The sequence below is a fragment of the Artemia franciscana genome, chromosome 1 (assembly GCF_032884065.1).
Source record: "Artemia franciscana chromosome 1, ASM3288406v1, whole genome shotgun sequence".
Taxonomy (NCBI): domain Eukaryota; kingdom Metazoa; phylum Arthropoda; class Branchiopoda; order Anostraca; family Artemiidae; genus Artemia; species Artemia franciscana.
In genome coordinates, this window is record NC_088863.1 from 62,232,322 (window position 1) to 62,249,522 (window position 17,201).

General features: G+C 35.1%; 2 protein-coding genes and 1 non-coding gene across 5 annotated transcripts in view; 2 read left to right on the forward strand and 1 right to left on the reverse strand.

The window, feature by feature from the left end:
- Positions 1–14,686, reverse strand: part of LOC136032485 (NADH dehydrogenase [ubiquinone] 1 beta subcomplex subunit 10-like) — a 35,412-nt gene extending 20,726 nt beyond the window's left edge. The window contains exons 1-2 of one of the 3 annotated variants that reach the window (XM_065712795.1): positions 14,553–14,686; positions 3,602–3,713 (exon numbers count right to left, since the gene is read on the reverse strand). In XM_065712795.1, the coding sequence (XP_065568867.1) occupies positions 3,602–3,695 (94 nt within the window). In that variant the 5' untranslated portion in view covers positions 3,696–3,713; positions 14,553–14,686. Of the gene's footprint in view, positions 1–3,601; positions 3,714–14,511 lie in introns of all 3 variants that reach the window. The other 2 variants (XM_065712803.1, XM_065712797.1) reach the window with 2 other exon arrangements.
- LOC136033816 (U2 spliceosomal RNA) lies at positions 2,642–2,834 on the forward strand. Its single transcript, XR_010619026.1, has one exon. It is a non-coding gene; the product is annotated as a U2 spliceosomal RNA (small nuclear RNA).
- A 321-nt stretch (positions 14,687–15,007) lies between the features above and the next one.
- Positions 15,008–17,201, forward strand: part of LOC136032498 (meteorin-like protein) — a 61,025-nt gene continuing 58,831 nt past the window's right edge. The window contains exon 1 of the mRNA XM_065712810.1: positions 15,008–15,144. The gene's annotated coding sequence lies outside the window, so the exon portion shown is untranslated. The remainder of the gene's footprint in view (positions 15,145–17,201) is intronic.

Genomic DNA, 17,201 nt, shown 5'->3' on the forward strand with positions numbered 1-17,201 from the left:
AGTTACGTTTCTTGTTTGTTGAAATATCTTTTAGAATCGTTCTTTCAATTTTTTTTTATCTTTATTCTTAAGGTTTTTTTTGAAAATTTACAATATTAAAATCTTTTGAAAACACATGAATCCCTGTCTCAATCTTTGAAACTATTTTTTCTACCGGTACTTTTTTAGGATTTAGTCCAAATTTTATACCTTTTTCAAGGATTTCCTTTTGTTCTTTGGTTACCTCTCTTTTGCTTAAATTAATCACACCAGGGCCTGGGAAATGTTTATGTTTATACGATGATATTTTTGTTTTTCATGTTCCCTTTTTAATTGCAAGAATTTTTTGTTTAATCTTTCTCTAGATAACCCTAAAAGATGTTCAAAGAATTTTTAAAAATTGATATACTTTGTTAGAAATCATACGCATTAAGAAAATCAAAAAGGCTATTAAAAAAAAAAATCTATTTCTTGTACAACTTGTGATCTCTACAAACGTTTATCTTTCCACACATGGTTTAAATTTAGTAAATTTACCTTTCTCGTGTGATTAGCCTCATTATATGTATTTAAATGATACTTGAAACGAAACAATTTTGAAATTATTTTATTTTCTCTAAAATTTTCTAAAACTTTTGTTGCGTAATTATATTGGCATGTTTTTTTCGATGATTATAGAGGTGCTGGAAGTTTGTTTATAATGTGAGTTTCTTATTTATTTATCGTTATTATCTTTTTCTTCTTCTTCGAGAGTTTAGTTGTAGTCTTCTTTTTGTGTGTGTTATGTTTAAAAAGACTTCTTTTTCTTTTTGCCGGACTCTTTCTTTTTTCTGTTAAGAAAGGGTCCCAGACATGGGGCTGAAATGTTCGGAATATCTATTATTTTTAAAAAATCAAATTGTTGTTTTGTTTTTATTTATTGCTTTGTTGAAATTAAAACCCGTTTTTTCTTCCTTAATTTTTTCATATTTAAAAGAAAATTAAAAGTTCTGGTGTTGTTTTTAAGTGACCAAAAAGATTGAAGGACAATTGGCCCCCTGCCATGCTCCTTTTTCGCCTTAAATTACGTAATCAAAATTTTTAGATTGTTATTTTGTTATGTGTAGTTGCAAGATCAAATAATTATGTCTTTAGGTGTAAAATGATCTACTACAGTCCATGGGGAAAGGCCTGAAGTTATGAAATTCGTCCATTCTTTAGATATAGTATTTGTTATTGGAGAGTATACAGATATTTGGGGGGGGGGGGGGGGGGTGGTGTGCGCTTGGGGTGGATTTCCATGGGGAAATGCTAGACTGGGAGGATTTGACAGAATTATTATACGAAATTCTTTTTAGTTATCCTAAATTCTCTTTGCCAAATTCTACATGTGAAGATGTTCTGGAGGAATTACCAGTAGCTTTTTTGAGTATTTCGATTTCTGGGATATAATTTCCACGGAAGGGAGCATTTGTAGAGTGATCAAGAAACCGATTAGAGATTAAAGTCTTATTCAAATGAAAGAATGCTTAGGAAAATTTTCAGGCTGAATCGTCCACAAGTAGCCTAATTTTACAGTGAAGGGGACTCTCATTGAGGATGGAAGGATGGAGGGAATTTGAAGGAGGAGGTGAAATTGGAGTTTTTCAACGGAGAAGTTTTCCGTGATTGGCAGGATAAAATTTCCTAGAGGTTGAGCAAGATTTACAGGCATTATTTCAAAAACAAACAGAAATTATTCTGTATATATAGGGTTACTCCTTCCTCAATGCCTTGTTTTTTACGCTTAATTTTGACTGTCTGTCCTAATTTTTTAAGAGCATCTAATGAAACATGGGGTCCGTTTAATTAGAATAGGAAGCTTTGTTAAAAGTGCTAACAACTTTAGCGTAAAGAGCAAGGTATTGAGGAGGGGGATACCCTTCATATACAGAATAATTATGCTAAAATAAATATGTAAATTTTGTTTTGACTTTTCATCTACAGTGAGCCAAATTCAAACATGCATTATTTGAAAAACATTTAGAAATTGAAATTAAAAAAGAAGTTTTTTTTATCCAAGAGTAAGGATCGAAATTAAAATGAACAGAAATTATTACATATATGAAAGGGACCGTTCCCTCCTCAACGCCACACTCTTTATGCTAAAGTTTTACTTTCTGTCACAGCTATACTTTTTAGAACAATGAAAACTAGTGTGAAGAGCGAGGCGTTGAGGGAGGAGGGACAGTCCCTTTTATATACGTAACAATTTCTGTTCGTTTTGATGTCGATTCTTAGTTTCTATTAAAAAATTTGTTTTTTGCGTTATTTAATTGTTAGCTAAAGTACCATGATCATATATCTGCGATTAAAGCCTATCTTCTCTTATTTTGGTTTTTTGGCTTCTCTGATTTGGTCTTTTCCACTTTAGTCTTTGAGCTGGACTATAAACTATATGCAATCTAGTTTTAAAGATGATAATTTTGTCCAAGTCTTGATTAGAATATTTTCGGTTTACCACCAAAATTTTAAAACGAACTTTGAGATGGTGAAGGATTTTTATACTGTTAGACAAATCTAAAGACAAACTGATAAGTTAATTAAATGTTATTTGAGCATTGTAAACGAAATTAAATTCGTGACAAAATTTGTTACTTGTATTCTTATAAACCATTTGACAATCCCTTTGTAATTATTGGTTCTCGGACTCTCGGCCTTTTAGCTAAGATCAAAATGTAGTATCTGTTCTTATCCGCTTAATATCTGATATGGCCTCTACATGGGGCAGGGAATATTAAACTGATTTTGAGGAATCAGATGGATGTCGGGCTTTGTTCCTCTCCTTTCATGCGTTGACCCAGTATTTCAGTATCTCTGGATTCAGTACACTCCTGTCCAGGGAAAACCCCATGCTCATGCCCCCAATTTGATTTACACTATCAAGTATTTCAACTCTGATACAGAAAACGCCTTAGTTGGATTGGATTCCAGATTCGTCTTTTTTGAAAATAGTCTGTAATTATTGAATACTGGAATTTGAATTAAACTAAAAGTTAAGCAGAATTGCTGAAGCAATTTGTTTCGGCCTCAGACGGCTTGGTGGTGTAGTGAGTTGTTAGTAGCAGCAATAATGACTAAAGCCCCCCTTGGTTGTTCACAAGAAAATAGTTGCCCTAATCAGTAAAATGGGCACTGGGCCACATAAATTTAAGTTTAGTGTATTCAGCCATGTTGATAACAGAGCGAGACTCTTTTCTCAAAAAGGTAAATGTTCATTCAAACGATTTAGACGTTTGCATAGCAAAGGGAATGTGGCATTGCTATTTTCAAATAAGACAACAACTGTGCAATGGAACAATAAAAATTTCATTGGAAGTCAAATTTGCTAGGTTTAGCTATTGAAAAAAAAAAAACAACTGGATGATTACTACAGAGTAGTCAAAATCAGAAATGATTTTGAAGGGTCAAATCAGGTTCCATTTTTGAAAAATGGCAACATTGCAAAACAGTAACTCAACTTTAATTATTATGACACCCTTTTTAAATTTTGGTCTTTCTTTTTAAAGCGATAAGGATCTCGTTACTTGATAACAATATTGATATGTTACTAAACATTTGACAAAACTACAAAAAAAGAAGAAAAAATCGAGATGGTACTTACCTCTAAAATATCTTGCTGGTGCAGTAAAAGTAGAAACCACCTTGCTCATTCCCCTAAGAAATGTAGGTTCTTCATAATCAGTTGTGCCACCCATGACAGAAAATTTCTCAAGCTACAAAATAATAACAGCACTATTTGTTTTGTTTCACCAAGAAAGGAAATTGGTCTGGTGAGCTAACTACAGCAGTCCACAGAGAGGAGGGCAAAGCAACAGAGGGGCCAGTGTAACTTTTTTTGCATAAATTTTAGCTATGCTACAAAGTTAATTTTTTTTTTCATTCCAATTTATAATCCTAACATTTCCTATTTCAGAAATACTAAATGAGTTCTTTTCTCCCTGAACAGAAAATTGAAAATCAAAAAAGATCTGCCCTTACAGTGTTTGATAAAACTTACACTACAACTTTACACCAAAACCGTGGTCGCAACAGGAAAAGCTATGGAATGCTGTGTCTAATTATTTGCTTCTGATTCACATCAGAACAAAAAAATAAATAAAAAATAAATAAATAATGGACTGGTATGCACAGAGAGATTATGGCCTGAGTTTTTAAGAGATTAGAGATGGTCTGAGTTTTTAAGAGATTAGAGATGGCCTGAGTTTCTGTTAATTTGAGAAATTTAAAATTAGCAAGCAGAGGAAATATTGATTGCAGTCATATTAGCTAGAAATATTATGCTACATTTGTCATGCAGCTGTTTTTATTACTCTGATTTCCTGAATAAGAAGCCTCTAGTCACAACTGTACACAACAGAAAAGATGAATAGTTTATCAAAGATTGTAGGAAGGGCCTACCCTAGAAAAGTAGTTGAAAATAAATAAATTTTGTGCTTACCCCCCCCCCCCCCCGTCCCCCCTCTCTGCCTCCCAAGGGGTTTGCCCTCAGTAGATCTATGCCTATACATGTTAGCTATCATCTTTCCTCTCATTTAAACTGCCCACATGTTTCTGAAGCTTTCCAAAGACAATTTGCCCCAGGTAATTTTAAATCTACCATGCGTTTATATGTAACATAGCCTACTCCATGAAATTGAGAGTAAATTAGGTAATCAATTATGACTATTGTAAAACCAGTTTCAACTTTACACAATAAGAGTCTTAGAACAGAACTCTGCATTTGGACACCATTCCAAATGAGAGGTAAAAAAAACCTATCTCTGAGAGCGATTTTAACCCACAAACTTCTCTTTTAGTGTTTTGGCCTCTCCTTAACAAATAATCTAATCTCTGTTGTGCCTCTTCTGGGATTTAGATTCATTCTACTGAGTATTTGATTCATTTTTGTACTAAACACAAGACGCAAATTTATCTTTGTCATGTTATAATTTAGAGCTAGCAATTGTTCTCTTTCTGAATTTAGGCAATATTACACACATGCTATAACAATGTAAAATAACAATTCATTGCATTTTACACTTTTCTTCAAGACTTCATTGTCCTAGGTAAGCTTCTCTTGGTCCAAATTTAAAATTTACTTTGTATCTCCATCCAATATTCCCTCAAAGTTTTAGATGAGTCCTTTAAGCTGTTAATTCAAACCCTTAACTGTACATAAGATATCACAGGTACACCCCTTTGACAATATGGATGCACATAGTATCTTTTAATTTAATTCAACATCTTCTGAAAGTTTCAACTCAATTAACTTTGTCATTCTGGTAAAATTGCAGATGCAACCGTTTACCAACATGGATGCACAAAATAAGTTTCCATTTTGTCCATCATCACCCTGAGAATTCCCTAAAAGTTGCAACTTTCCCTTCACCAATCCAGAGAATTTGTATATGAGCCATTCTGACAGACTGGAAATAAATTGTGTTTTTAGATTTAGTTCAACATCTCACTCAGCATTCCCTGAAATTTTCAACTAGTATTTCTTAGCTGTTCCTGAGATATATTTCAGATATACCTTTTTGACAACATGGACACAAAGTGTTGAGTGATTTAGTTCAACATTCTCCTCAACATCTCACAATATTTCCAACTAAATGCTACTAGCTTTTCCTGAGCTATTGCAGATACACCCATTTGGCAGCCTGGATAGACATTGTGTCATTTAATATCACTTTACCTACCAAATCTTCAATTGTGGATTAACTTCTGCTTGTTTTAGATTGACATTTTTTCTATTACTGTTCAATAAAAAGACTTTGTCATACCACTCAAGATTTCAACTTAATACCCTTAGCTGTTCCCGAGATATTCCACATACTCTCTGTTGACAACCTGGATGATGTTACATGATGAACAAATGTGTGCTGTTCAGATTGATGATTGAGACCTCACTGATTGGTTCAAAGTCAATTCAGGAGCCATTCTGACAGACTGGAAATAAATGGTGTTTTTAGATTTAGTTCAACATCTCACTCAGCATTCCCTGAAATTTTCAACTAGCATTTCTTAGCTGTTCCTGAGATATATTTCAGATATACCTTTTTGACAACATGGACACAAAGTGTTGAGTGATTTAGTTCAACATTCTCCTCAACGTCTCCCAATATTTCCAACTAAATGCTACTAGCTGTTCCTGAGCTATTGCAGTTACACCCATTTGGCAGCCTGGATAGACATTGTGTCATTTAATATCACTTTACCTATCAAATCTTCTTTTGTGGATTAACTTCTGCTTGTTTTAGATTGACATTTTTTCTATTATTGGTCAATAAAAAGACTTTGTCATACCACTCAAGATTTCAACTTAATACCCTTAGCTGTTCCCGAGATATTCCACATACTCTCTTTTGACAACCTGGATGATGTTACACGATGAACAAATGTGTGCTGTTCAGATTGATGATTGAGACCTCACTGATTGGTTGAAAGTCAATTCAGGGATTTGACAGGGGTGCATGATATCCCCAGTGTTGTTTATATACTCATTGATTTCACCCTACAAACATGCAACTTCATAGGTGACATCCAGTTGAATGAGAGTTGTACCTCATTTGATGCACATAACAGATGATATAACTCTTCTTTCTCACTTAAGAGGAGCTTCAGTACAACATAAATGACCTCTCAAAAGAAGGTGAATGAATAGGTTTGACAATAAGCATGCCAAAGACAATAGTGTGAAAAAACTACCTGTTGAGCTGCTGACAGTTAAAGCAAAGGAAACTGAAGAGGTTGAGATGTTTACATATCTTGGAATTCTAGTGAGCATCAATGGAAACCCTGAGTATAAAATTGCCACTGTGTACACTGGAAGTGCCTTTGATAAGTTAAGAAGCATTTGAAGAAGTGTCACTTTCCATTTGAAGCTGAAATTGAGGCTCTTTAATAGTAATGTCCTATCAGTAGTAATATATGGTTCTGAAAGCAGGGGGCTGACAGAACAGCTAGAGAAAAAAGGAATCCCAAGTTTTGAAAATAATTGTCTTTGATAGATTCTTGGAATCAACTGGATGGACCAAATTACCAACTCATTCATTAGAAAGAAGACTGAACAACCATTCATTATTGATAGTCATAAGCAGTCAGTGGCGGTATTGGGGACACATGGTTAGGATGGGCAGTAATTGCCTGTCTCATTATGTTTTCGTTGAACTCCTCCAGGAGTTCAAAGGCGTGGGTAACTGAAGACTACTCTTGGATGATGCTAAGAAAAAGAAGCAGCACTCTCAAGAACATCCCTTAATGATCTCTGGCCAAATACACTTGAGAGGTCATTATGGAGAGGCATCATTACCACCTTTTGTGCTGACTAATGTGGAAAATCCTAAGTCTAAGTAAGTTATGACCTCTTGCCATCCCATTTTGAAATGACATGCTTTCCATTTATTTGAAAAGGACAATCTTTCGCAACATGCCATCCTTCATGTGCAAAATGTCTCCTAACCTGAGATATCCCAGATATATGCTTTTGACACCCTGGATGCAAATAATATCTTTTGATTTAGTTTCAAGGTAAGCACTTTGATTCCTTCTTCCCATTACTGTGTTTGGGTTGAAAATATCTGGGTTAGACTGCAGTGTGGTAACTCTGCAATAGTGGTCGGAGTGGTTTATTGTAGTCCTAATTCTCCCTCTTGTCTTGAATCTGAACAGTATCTTGCTAATATCATTTCTGATATTATCAATGACTCTTGTAATCAACATGTGGCAATTCCTGGAGACTTCAATCTTCCTGATTATGATAGGGTTGATGGTTCTTGTTTTTAAGCCAAAGAACAGGAATCTCTATTTCTTACTTGTCTGTCTAAACATTTGTTATTCCAAACTGGTGACCAACCTACACTGTACAGAGATGGTCAGACATCTAGCATACTGGACCTAGTTATTCTTAATAATCCTGATTTGTGGACTAAAAATGAACTTCTTGCTCCTGTGCTGCTATCCTCACAGAATTGCACTTGTCTACTACTCAACCTCTTCCTAAACAACATAAATTTATTGATTACAAGTGTATCTATGAGAGACTTGCTGACTTTGATTGGGATACCGTATTCACTTCAGATATTTAAGAATTTTGGCAGAAATTCAAGGCTGTGTTGCTAGTTTTTGAAAAAGCTTACACTAGAATATTTTGAAGGAGACAGGCAAAAACACTACCCTTCATGACTTGTCTAACTAGCAAACTGTCGAATAGAAAAACCTGGAAACAATTTAAAAAAAAAGAAAACAGCTGCAAACTATCAGAAGTATCAAAAGGCACAGAATGAGGCCACCAATTTCATCAAACAACTGAAGAAGAGTCATGAAGAAAGGTTAGCTGAAAATGTAAAAAATAAACCCAAGCTTTTTTGGCAGTATTCTTCTGTTAAATGTCGCAGTTTCAGACCCAGCTATTAAAGCCAAGATCCTAAATAACCTGTTTGCATCAGCTTTCACACCAGAAACTGCTAGTCACATCCTGGCTCCTCCCTCTTATACTGTTACTGAACCATTAACACTTCTTGAGGTGACTGAGGAGTCTGTCTTTGAAACAGCTTGCTTTGTTGGATGTAAATAAATCTTCAGGGTCAAATGGTCTCCAAACCTGTCTCTTGCATGAGTGCAGAACAGAAATAGTATACCCACTCTCAAAGCTCAACAGACTATCTCTTGATAGCTCAAACCTTCCTGCAGAGTGGAAAGTAGCACATATTACCCCCATTCACAAAAAGGGAAGGAAAGATTCAGTGAAAAATTACTGGCCTATTAGTATTACCTCTGTTGTTGTTAAGCTTCTTGAGCCTATTGTCAACAGAGCAGTTATTGAGCATCTTGATCAGAATCATCTTCTCAACAGCTCTCAACATGGTTTCCAATGCAACAGATCAGTTGACACTAATCTGCTCAAGTCATATGACTACATTACAAACTACTGGAGTTGGGAATCCCTGTTGACATGATCTTTCTTGATTTTTCAAAATTATTTGACAAAGTTTTTCATAGGAGACTTGAGCTTCAGCTACAATCTATTGGTTTGGAGGAAATTTTTTTAAATGGATTCTGGATGTCTTGAGGAATTGTTTTCAGCATGTAAAAATGTTTGATGTAGATGGCAATCCTATTCTCTCCTCCTCTCAGAATGTTATCAGTGGGGTTCTACAGGGTAGTTTTCTTGGCCCCACCATGTTCAATATTTTAATAAATGATGCTCCTCTAGTGCTTAAAAGCAGGGTGACACTATATACTGATGATTCCAAGGTAATTGGTCCAGCTACCACTCTTGAGGATGCTTCCTGACTACAGAAAGAACTTGATCTCTTTAGTGTGTGGGCGAAATCTTGGCTACTCACATTCAATGTGTCAAAATGTCACATTTTACACTTTGAACACAAGAATATCAATACAATTTACTCTCTTATGGTCAGTTCCTTTCTCCAGTATTGGAAGAATGTGACCTAGGAGGAACTGTTGACAATCATCTTAAATTCAGCACTCATGCAAAGAAGGCAGCAGCATCAGCTAGCTCATAAAAAGAACAATTTCCTCCTATTGTCCTAAAATTCTGAGCCTTTTGTATAAAGGACTTGTTTGGCCAAGACTTGAGACCAGCATGGTCCTTGCTTGGCCAGCATGGCCCTTTTTCAAAAAAGATGTTAAAATTCTTGAAGATGTCCAGTGAAGAGCCACTAAGGTGGTGAGTGGACTACATGAGCTCTGTTACCCTACAAGGCTATGCAAGCTGAAACTCCCAACTCTGGTTTATAGAAGACAGGGTGATGCCATTCTGGTTCATAAATTTATTAATTCAAAGGCACTTCCTGATCTTCTTCCTCTGGTGTCTCAGGACCCTTGTACAAGGGGACATAACTTGCAGTTATCCAGGCATTTCTCCTCAAAGTGGCAACGTTCCCATTTTCTTACCAACCGTGTTGCCAACCTCTGGAACAAATTACTGCCAGATACTGTTGCTGCCCAAACCACAGACAGCTTTAAGATCTGTCTTGACAATGAATGGTCAACAAAAGAATGGGAAGTATAGTATAACTGGGAAGTCCTCAAATCAGCAACATCAAACCACAAGTCAAGTGTATGTATTCAACTATGTGTCATGTATTATCAACTCTGGAGTTTCAACAAGGAAAAATCCTTAGATTGCTCCAAGCTGCAATTTAAGGTAATTTTAAGGTCAACATTCCCTGAGGCCAAAATATTTGTGCATGCTCCTCCTCTATCCCAATCTTTTCAAAGCTTCCCTCTTTACACCCTCCTAGGAAGTAGCAAATTCCTTTAAATCCTTCCTTGTAATCTCTTCCCACCCCCATTTGGGAACTACCTGGTTTTGTTTGTTTGATAAGAACAATCTTTAACAATCTGACATCCTTCAGCTGCAGAACATGTCCTAGCCTATTCAAACTTTCTCCAGTGCAATGCTGTCACAATTTCTTGGCTAAAATCTCCTCGAGGGATCCCAATCCTCCAGATCACCCAGCAATGTTGTTTACAGTCACTGTTCTAGTTAGGAAAATTCATGAAAGATCCACCCTGACACAACATAAGTAGGATTCTCCTTTTGGGGACAGGGATGGAAAAAGAACTTATGACAAAGCAGATATCTCAAACATCTCACAATGCTGGAACATCTCTAATCTTTTATACCCAGCCTATTCTTCTCAAGATATTTTGTGTTTTTAACACAAAAGAAGGGGCTGTATGAAAAATAGTCATGCAGAACATAAGAATATAGTCATTAACTCATTTTTTTTCTTTAATGTAAGGAGCTAAAATGGTAATGATATTAAAATAAAATGATTTTTAACCCCTGGAACCATCTTAGGTCTGTTCATTCCTGAAAAACAAGATCTTCAAAGATTTCTTATCAATCATATGAAGTTTTTTGGGAGGTGTTGCATTTTCATCAGTGATGTTCAACTGAACCATGAAAATTAGATACCTGGAAATGATAAGCTGTATGCATAAAGTTTCATTAGATTTAATTTTAAAGGCTACTTCAAAGTCATAGTTCAACATCTACCTAAACTGTTCTCTAGATATTATAGAAATATAATTTTGATGACCTGAATACACACAGTGTCTTTTCACCTACCCTAAAAGATTTAGTTTTTGTGTAATTGGGCTGTGTTTGCTTCTAGAGGTCCAAATGGGTAAGGTATAGCTTTCTATATTGCTATTTGGAGTGTCAGTGCTTGTTTTTTATATGCAGGCATAGTGTTTTATTTGAAGAATCATGCAAGCCTTTGTAGTTTATACCTATAGGCTGATCATTTTTAGGATGTACACCATTTGACTAATGGAAAAAATAGCATGTAAGCCTATATAAAAAGGTACTATCCAATCTCCCTATAAATACAAATATTTTTGCCATCTAGTTGGATAATTTGGGAATCTATAGCAATACTCAAATTTGTCAACTAGTTCACCAGAAAATTTGCCCCAGAAAACTATTCCTTTTCTATCTAGTTGACAAGTAGTTTTTCCCAGAAACACTGTCTTTCCAACTAGCTAGAGACAAACATTGCCACAGAAACACTTTTATTAACCATCTAGTTGGCAAGTAACTCTTCCCCAGAATTTTTTTTTATTAACCACTTAGCTGATGAAAAACTTTGACCCCAAAAAAATATTTCCTTTTCCAACTAGCTGGAAAAAGTTGTTGCCCCAGAAACAATTCTGTTAACTATCTAGTTTGCAAACAACAATGCCACAGAAACTGTTTTGTTAACCATCTAGTGATCTTTTCTGTCTTGCATTTTATTAGCATAAATGCTATATGTTGCTTTATTCATCTGTCTGTTTCTTTTCTGTATGTAAGAATGTTTTTATCTCAGTTTTGATACTCTTTTTTTTACAAATTACCTACACTAGAAGCTAATTTTCAAGATTTTGACCTGCTTCAGGATCTCTGAGTCTGAAGGTATGGTTAAATTTCTAGAAGCTATGAGGTTTACTCCTTTTAAAAGTTGTAATTGAAGGTTTTTCATTACTATCTAACCTTTAGTGTGTCTAAAGGATGGGTCTTTTTTGGTGAATTCAATGTTAAATGTCTGGATCACATTTTTTTTTTACAAATTAATAATGGTAAATATGTAAGATTGTCAAAGTTTTTAGTGACCACAATATATTTTCCCCATTGCTAAGTGCAGTTCTAAAATCTAGGGGTTGTTTTTGTTTCTTTGATGGATGTCCCAAAATAGATAAATTCTAATTAAAAAACCCTAAAGTATTTTTCAAATTCTGGGGGAATTCCCACTCAATTGATGCCACTGTTGAACCCTAGATCCATCCCTAGGAAAATAATTTAGCAAGCTCAACTACTTTTCAAGATAGAGAAAAGACCATCATTTAAATTTTTTACAAGCCAAGTTTAATGTTACAGCCTTAATAATCAGCTTTGCTATAGGCCTATAATCCCAACAATAATCAAATTTGTCAACTAGTTGACAAAAAAATTTGCCCCTGAAAAATATTCACTTTCCAACTAGTTGGCAAGTAATTTCTCCCAGGCCAGACTTACTTCCCAACTAGTTGGCAAGTAATTTCTCCCAGACAACATTTTCTTTCCAACTAGCTAGAAACAAACATTGCCCCAGAAACACTTCCATTAACCATCCAGTTGGCAAGTAACTTTTCCCGAGAAAAATTTTTATTAACCAACTAGTTGATGAAAAACTTTGCCCTACTGTGAAACCCACTTGGATACAAACTTTTCTTCTGAAAAACTTCTTCTTCTTCTTCTTGATTGGCTATCTGGAGATGCAAGTGCATAATCTCCATGCAATTTCTTTATTTATTCCACTTAAATCCTAACTATATCCATGCAAGGTTTGAAGCTGAAAGTAAATTTCCTATTCTATTAAAAAGAGTGGCATAGTGGCTTGTACTTTGTGGGGGAAATAGTATAGGCACTTCACCTTCTAGTATAGGTCATTTGTAAAAAAAAGAGTATCAAAACTGAGACAAAAACATCCTTACATAAAGAAAAGAAACAAGACAGATGAATAAAGGAACAAATAGCATTTAGGCCTTTGCTAATAAAATGCAAGATAGAAAAGATGAAAATATCAATTATGCACCTGTTTTCTTTAAATAGATGGGAGGATCAAACCTCCAAGCTTTGAAAAATTCAATCTCACTTTGAGACCAGGTAAGTAACTTGCTAACTAGATGGTTAACAGAAGAGTTTCTGGGGTGACAGCTTTTTCCAGTTAGTTGAAAAAGAAAATGTTTTTCTGGGGAAAAGTTACTTGCCAACTAGATGGTTAATAGAAGTGTTTCTGTGACAATTTTTGTTTCTAGCTAGTTGGAAAGAAAGTGTTGGCTGAGGAGAAATTACTTGTCAACTAGTTGGAAAAGGAATAGTTTTCTGGGGAAAAGTTTTTCATCAACTAGTTGGTTAATAAAATTTTTTCTGGGGAAAAGTTACTTGCCAACTGGATGGTTAATGGAAGTGTTTCTGGGGAAATGTTTGTTTCTAGCTAGTTGGAAAGAAAGTATTGATTGGGAGGAATTAGTGGTCAACTAGTTGGAAAAGGAATACTTTTCTGGGGAAAAGTTTTTCATCAACTATTTGGATAATAAAATATTTTCTGGGGAAAAGTTACTTGCCAACTAGATGGTTAATGGAAGTGTTTCTGGGGCAATGTTTGTTTCTAGCTAGTTGGAAAGAAAGTGTTGCTGGGGAGGAATTAGTGGTCAACTAGTTGGAAAAGGAATAGTTTTCTGGGGCAAATTTTCTTGTGAACTAGATGACAAATTTAAAGATTGCTATAGAGATTGGATAGTACCTTTTTATATAGGCTTACATGCTGTGTTTTTCCATTTGTCAAAGGATGGTGTCCCTCATTTTTACTATTTGCCAATCCTTTGAGATGGGAACTTTTGTATATTTAGGCTACTAGAGGCCTGTAAAATTTCAATGCATTTATTAGGCCAACCAAAATAGTTAGGGGCATAATTTGCTAGAGGGTTGGAGGGGGAGCAACTGCCCCCTCCAGAACCCAAGTTTGCCCCTCTCCCAGTCAAAAGCTAGTTTCTGCAAAAAATCTTGTCAAAACTAAGATAACCTGCATAATTCAAGTATCAAGAAACAGGTCAGTTTTCTTAATAATGTCTTTGCCTTAATGGTATTCTTACCTCAAAGATTTTGAAAAAACTACACCACAGAAAACACTGTTAATGAATCCTGAAATATATTGAAGAAAATACTGCTAAATATCACTCCAAGCTACAATTTAAGGTAATTTAAGGTACAAATCTCAGATATATATATTTCAGCAAGATGGACTAAAAAACCAAAAATTCTACTATTTATGACCAAAAAAGTGGTCCTAGCTGTAGAGTAGAAAATGTCAAACAAATGACCCATTGAAGGCTTCAAGATCTTTACTGTAGACAACACTAGAGCATTTTCTCACTAAATCACAATAGCAGTGGCTTGCAGACTAGGCCTACTTCTGTTTATAGCATTGGGCCTACAGAAACATCATACCTGTCCTTAAAATTGCACTATGAACTTACTACTTAAATTCTAGATAGACCTAGAGGCTGCTCTAACAAACCTCACAAAGTTAGCAATTTGTTTCAAACTTCACAGCTTTCGTGCTTTTTGAAAATATCCTGTGCTGCTTTATATTATATAATAGAAATATAAGCTTTTTGATATTCAGGAATTAGTGTATAATTAATAATGGAAATTTATAAACGCAATATTATTATTTGATTATTTTTCAATATTATTACCACTAAACATGATCAGCAAATGTATTCCCTTTAAATTGTTACTTGTTACAAATTTACATGTTTGGCAACTAAATCCCTTATTCAATTCTGCTCGTAAAAAATATCACAACTAACAAATGATTGATTGATTCATATTTTTCAAAATTATTCTGACTTTTGAAATATAAGTTTAATTAAATTTTGAATAGCATATCCTGCTAATTATAGCTAAACAATAACCATTGACATAATAAAATCCCTGAGTGGCGGCAATTCTTTTCAAAATGTTCTTGGCAACACTGTCCGTTAGTTTGTGTAGTAGAAGTTAAAAGACAATCATAAAGTGCTTTTGGCAGCCTGAAAATAGATACTTGAAATGGGATTAGTCGTTTGATTCTTGGGATTTTGACAGACATCAAGCTATTTTATACAGTATGTTTTGCTTAATCAGCTTTTGGCTATTTCAACCTGTCTAGGATGTAGCCTAATAAGAGCATTTCTTCAGCCTAGGCTACCCCAGTTTAGAAGTAGATTTGGTATTAGCCTAGAATTTGGGATGTTGAGATGAAAACATATTAAGAAGTAAATTATTACTTCATTGGGTAATATGCAGAATAATTGTTGATACATTTTGACTGCAATTCCACTGTATGTTACTTTACCCTCAACCCCATCTAATAAGCAAATATACAGGCCTAGCCCAAAATATGGTAACATACTAGTTAATTGACTTCTTGCTATCTCAGAAAGGGCTTACGTTAGGAAACTGAAACTTTCAGTGATGAATCTACAGACTGAAGTCTGTTCAGACTTCAGTCTGAAGGTATTTTGAAGTACTCACCTCCACTCCTTCTCCCTCTAGAGGGCCCTGACCTTTGATGCTTTTTAAAAATATGTGTGTTATAAAAGTGAAACCTTGCAAAATAGATCTTCTGCTTAATTGAAGCACAACAAAATTGTTTTCAACTTCACCTAAATTTTGAAAAAAAAAAAACATTGATAAATAACAGAAATTGCATTTTCAGAACTAAAAGCAGAGAAAGCACAACTGGTAACTGAAAATTAAGGTGAAATGTTGTTTTGTCTAAAATTTTAATAAGTATAGACCTGTCATGTAGGCAAATTTCAGGACCGTGTTTCTGTCAAATATTCATATTCTGGTTAAACTATTAATATTTCAAGTTCTAAGTAAACTGATTATTTAGAATGCTACTGTAATGTTCTAAATAAGAGAATGCAGTGAGAGAAGAGGAGAAGAAGAACCTTTACAAAGTGGTGGCAGCGGTTTTCGCCGGAGAGGATTAGAGTTATTATCATCCTCTAGATTCCCATTGCAAGTTTCTTTACCTTCCAATTTTGGTAAAATTCATCTTTATCAGCTGTGATTGTGCTGAATTGTGGCATAGAGACTATCCGCTGAAAGCTGTTTTGGTTCGTGCACAATTGTGTTATTGATATATGCTAAGAAACTTTTCATCATTTGACTTCAGAAGTAAAGAATTGTTGCTGTTTGCATTGTCAAAGATTCCAGTTTCAAGTTCCAGGTTCCCACTCCAGATTCCAGTTTTAGAAAAAGAAGTGAAGAGCAATTTACAATTGTGTCATGCATTTTAAGTTCGCACGCGAGTAAGAAATCTGTTAGGAGTGCTTAGTAAAAATTGCCTTGTTTTTACAACTTTAACTTAATCAATTTCTTTTAGTTATGAGCGCAAATCTAATTTTAGATCCTTCTGATCCTGAATTTGTTAGAGATATTGCTTTATTATTTTTGAATGATGTAAAAAGTAGAGGTTTAAAAGCCCCTTTGAATTTTGATTCTACAAGTCGGGATTATAATCCAAATTCTGTAGTAAAATTTTTGACAACTGTGGGTGATTTATTGGCCAAAGAAAGTGCCAGGATAAATATGGGAGATATTTTGGGGGTTAGTATAACCGATATACCTATGGATGGCAACAGAAAGCAGGATTTTTATCAGCAACCATAGATGCTGAATTTGGACAGGACAGATTAAAGGACTCCATCAGAACTGGACTGACGTAAAACGTGACCAGGGGAGAGGTAGATTTTTTTTAGATAGGATGTAAAGGTTAGATTAATATTTTAGACAGGCATTTTAGTGGAAATAAATATGATGAGAAATTTGTTATTAGGCACTGATGTAGTGAGGCGTTGTGTCGAGAGAGATGAGGCTGATGAAGGGGCGGACTGCAGTCGACCGAGGGAGTTAGCGGCTGACATGGCAGAAAGGAGTTCCGTACATGGGATAATAACAGCCGATAGGGCGGAAAAGAGTTCCATACCTGAGGAGTTAGCGGCTGACATAGCGGAAAGGAGTTCCATACATGGGATATTAACAGCCGATAGGGCGGAAAAGAGTTCCGTACCTGAGGAGTTAGCGGCTGACATGGCGGAAAGGAGTTCCATACATGGGATATTAACAGCCGATAGGGCGGAAAAGAGTTTCATGCCTGGAAAAATAATAGATA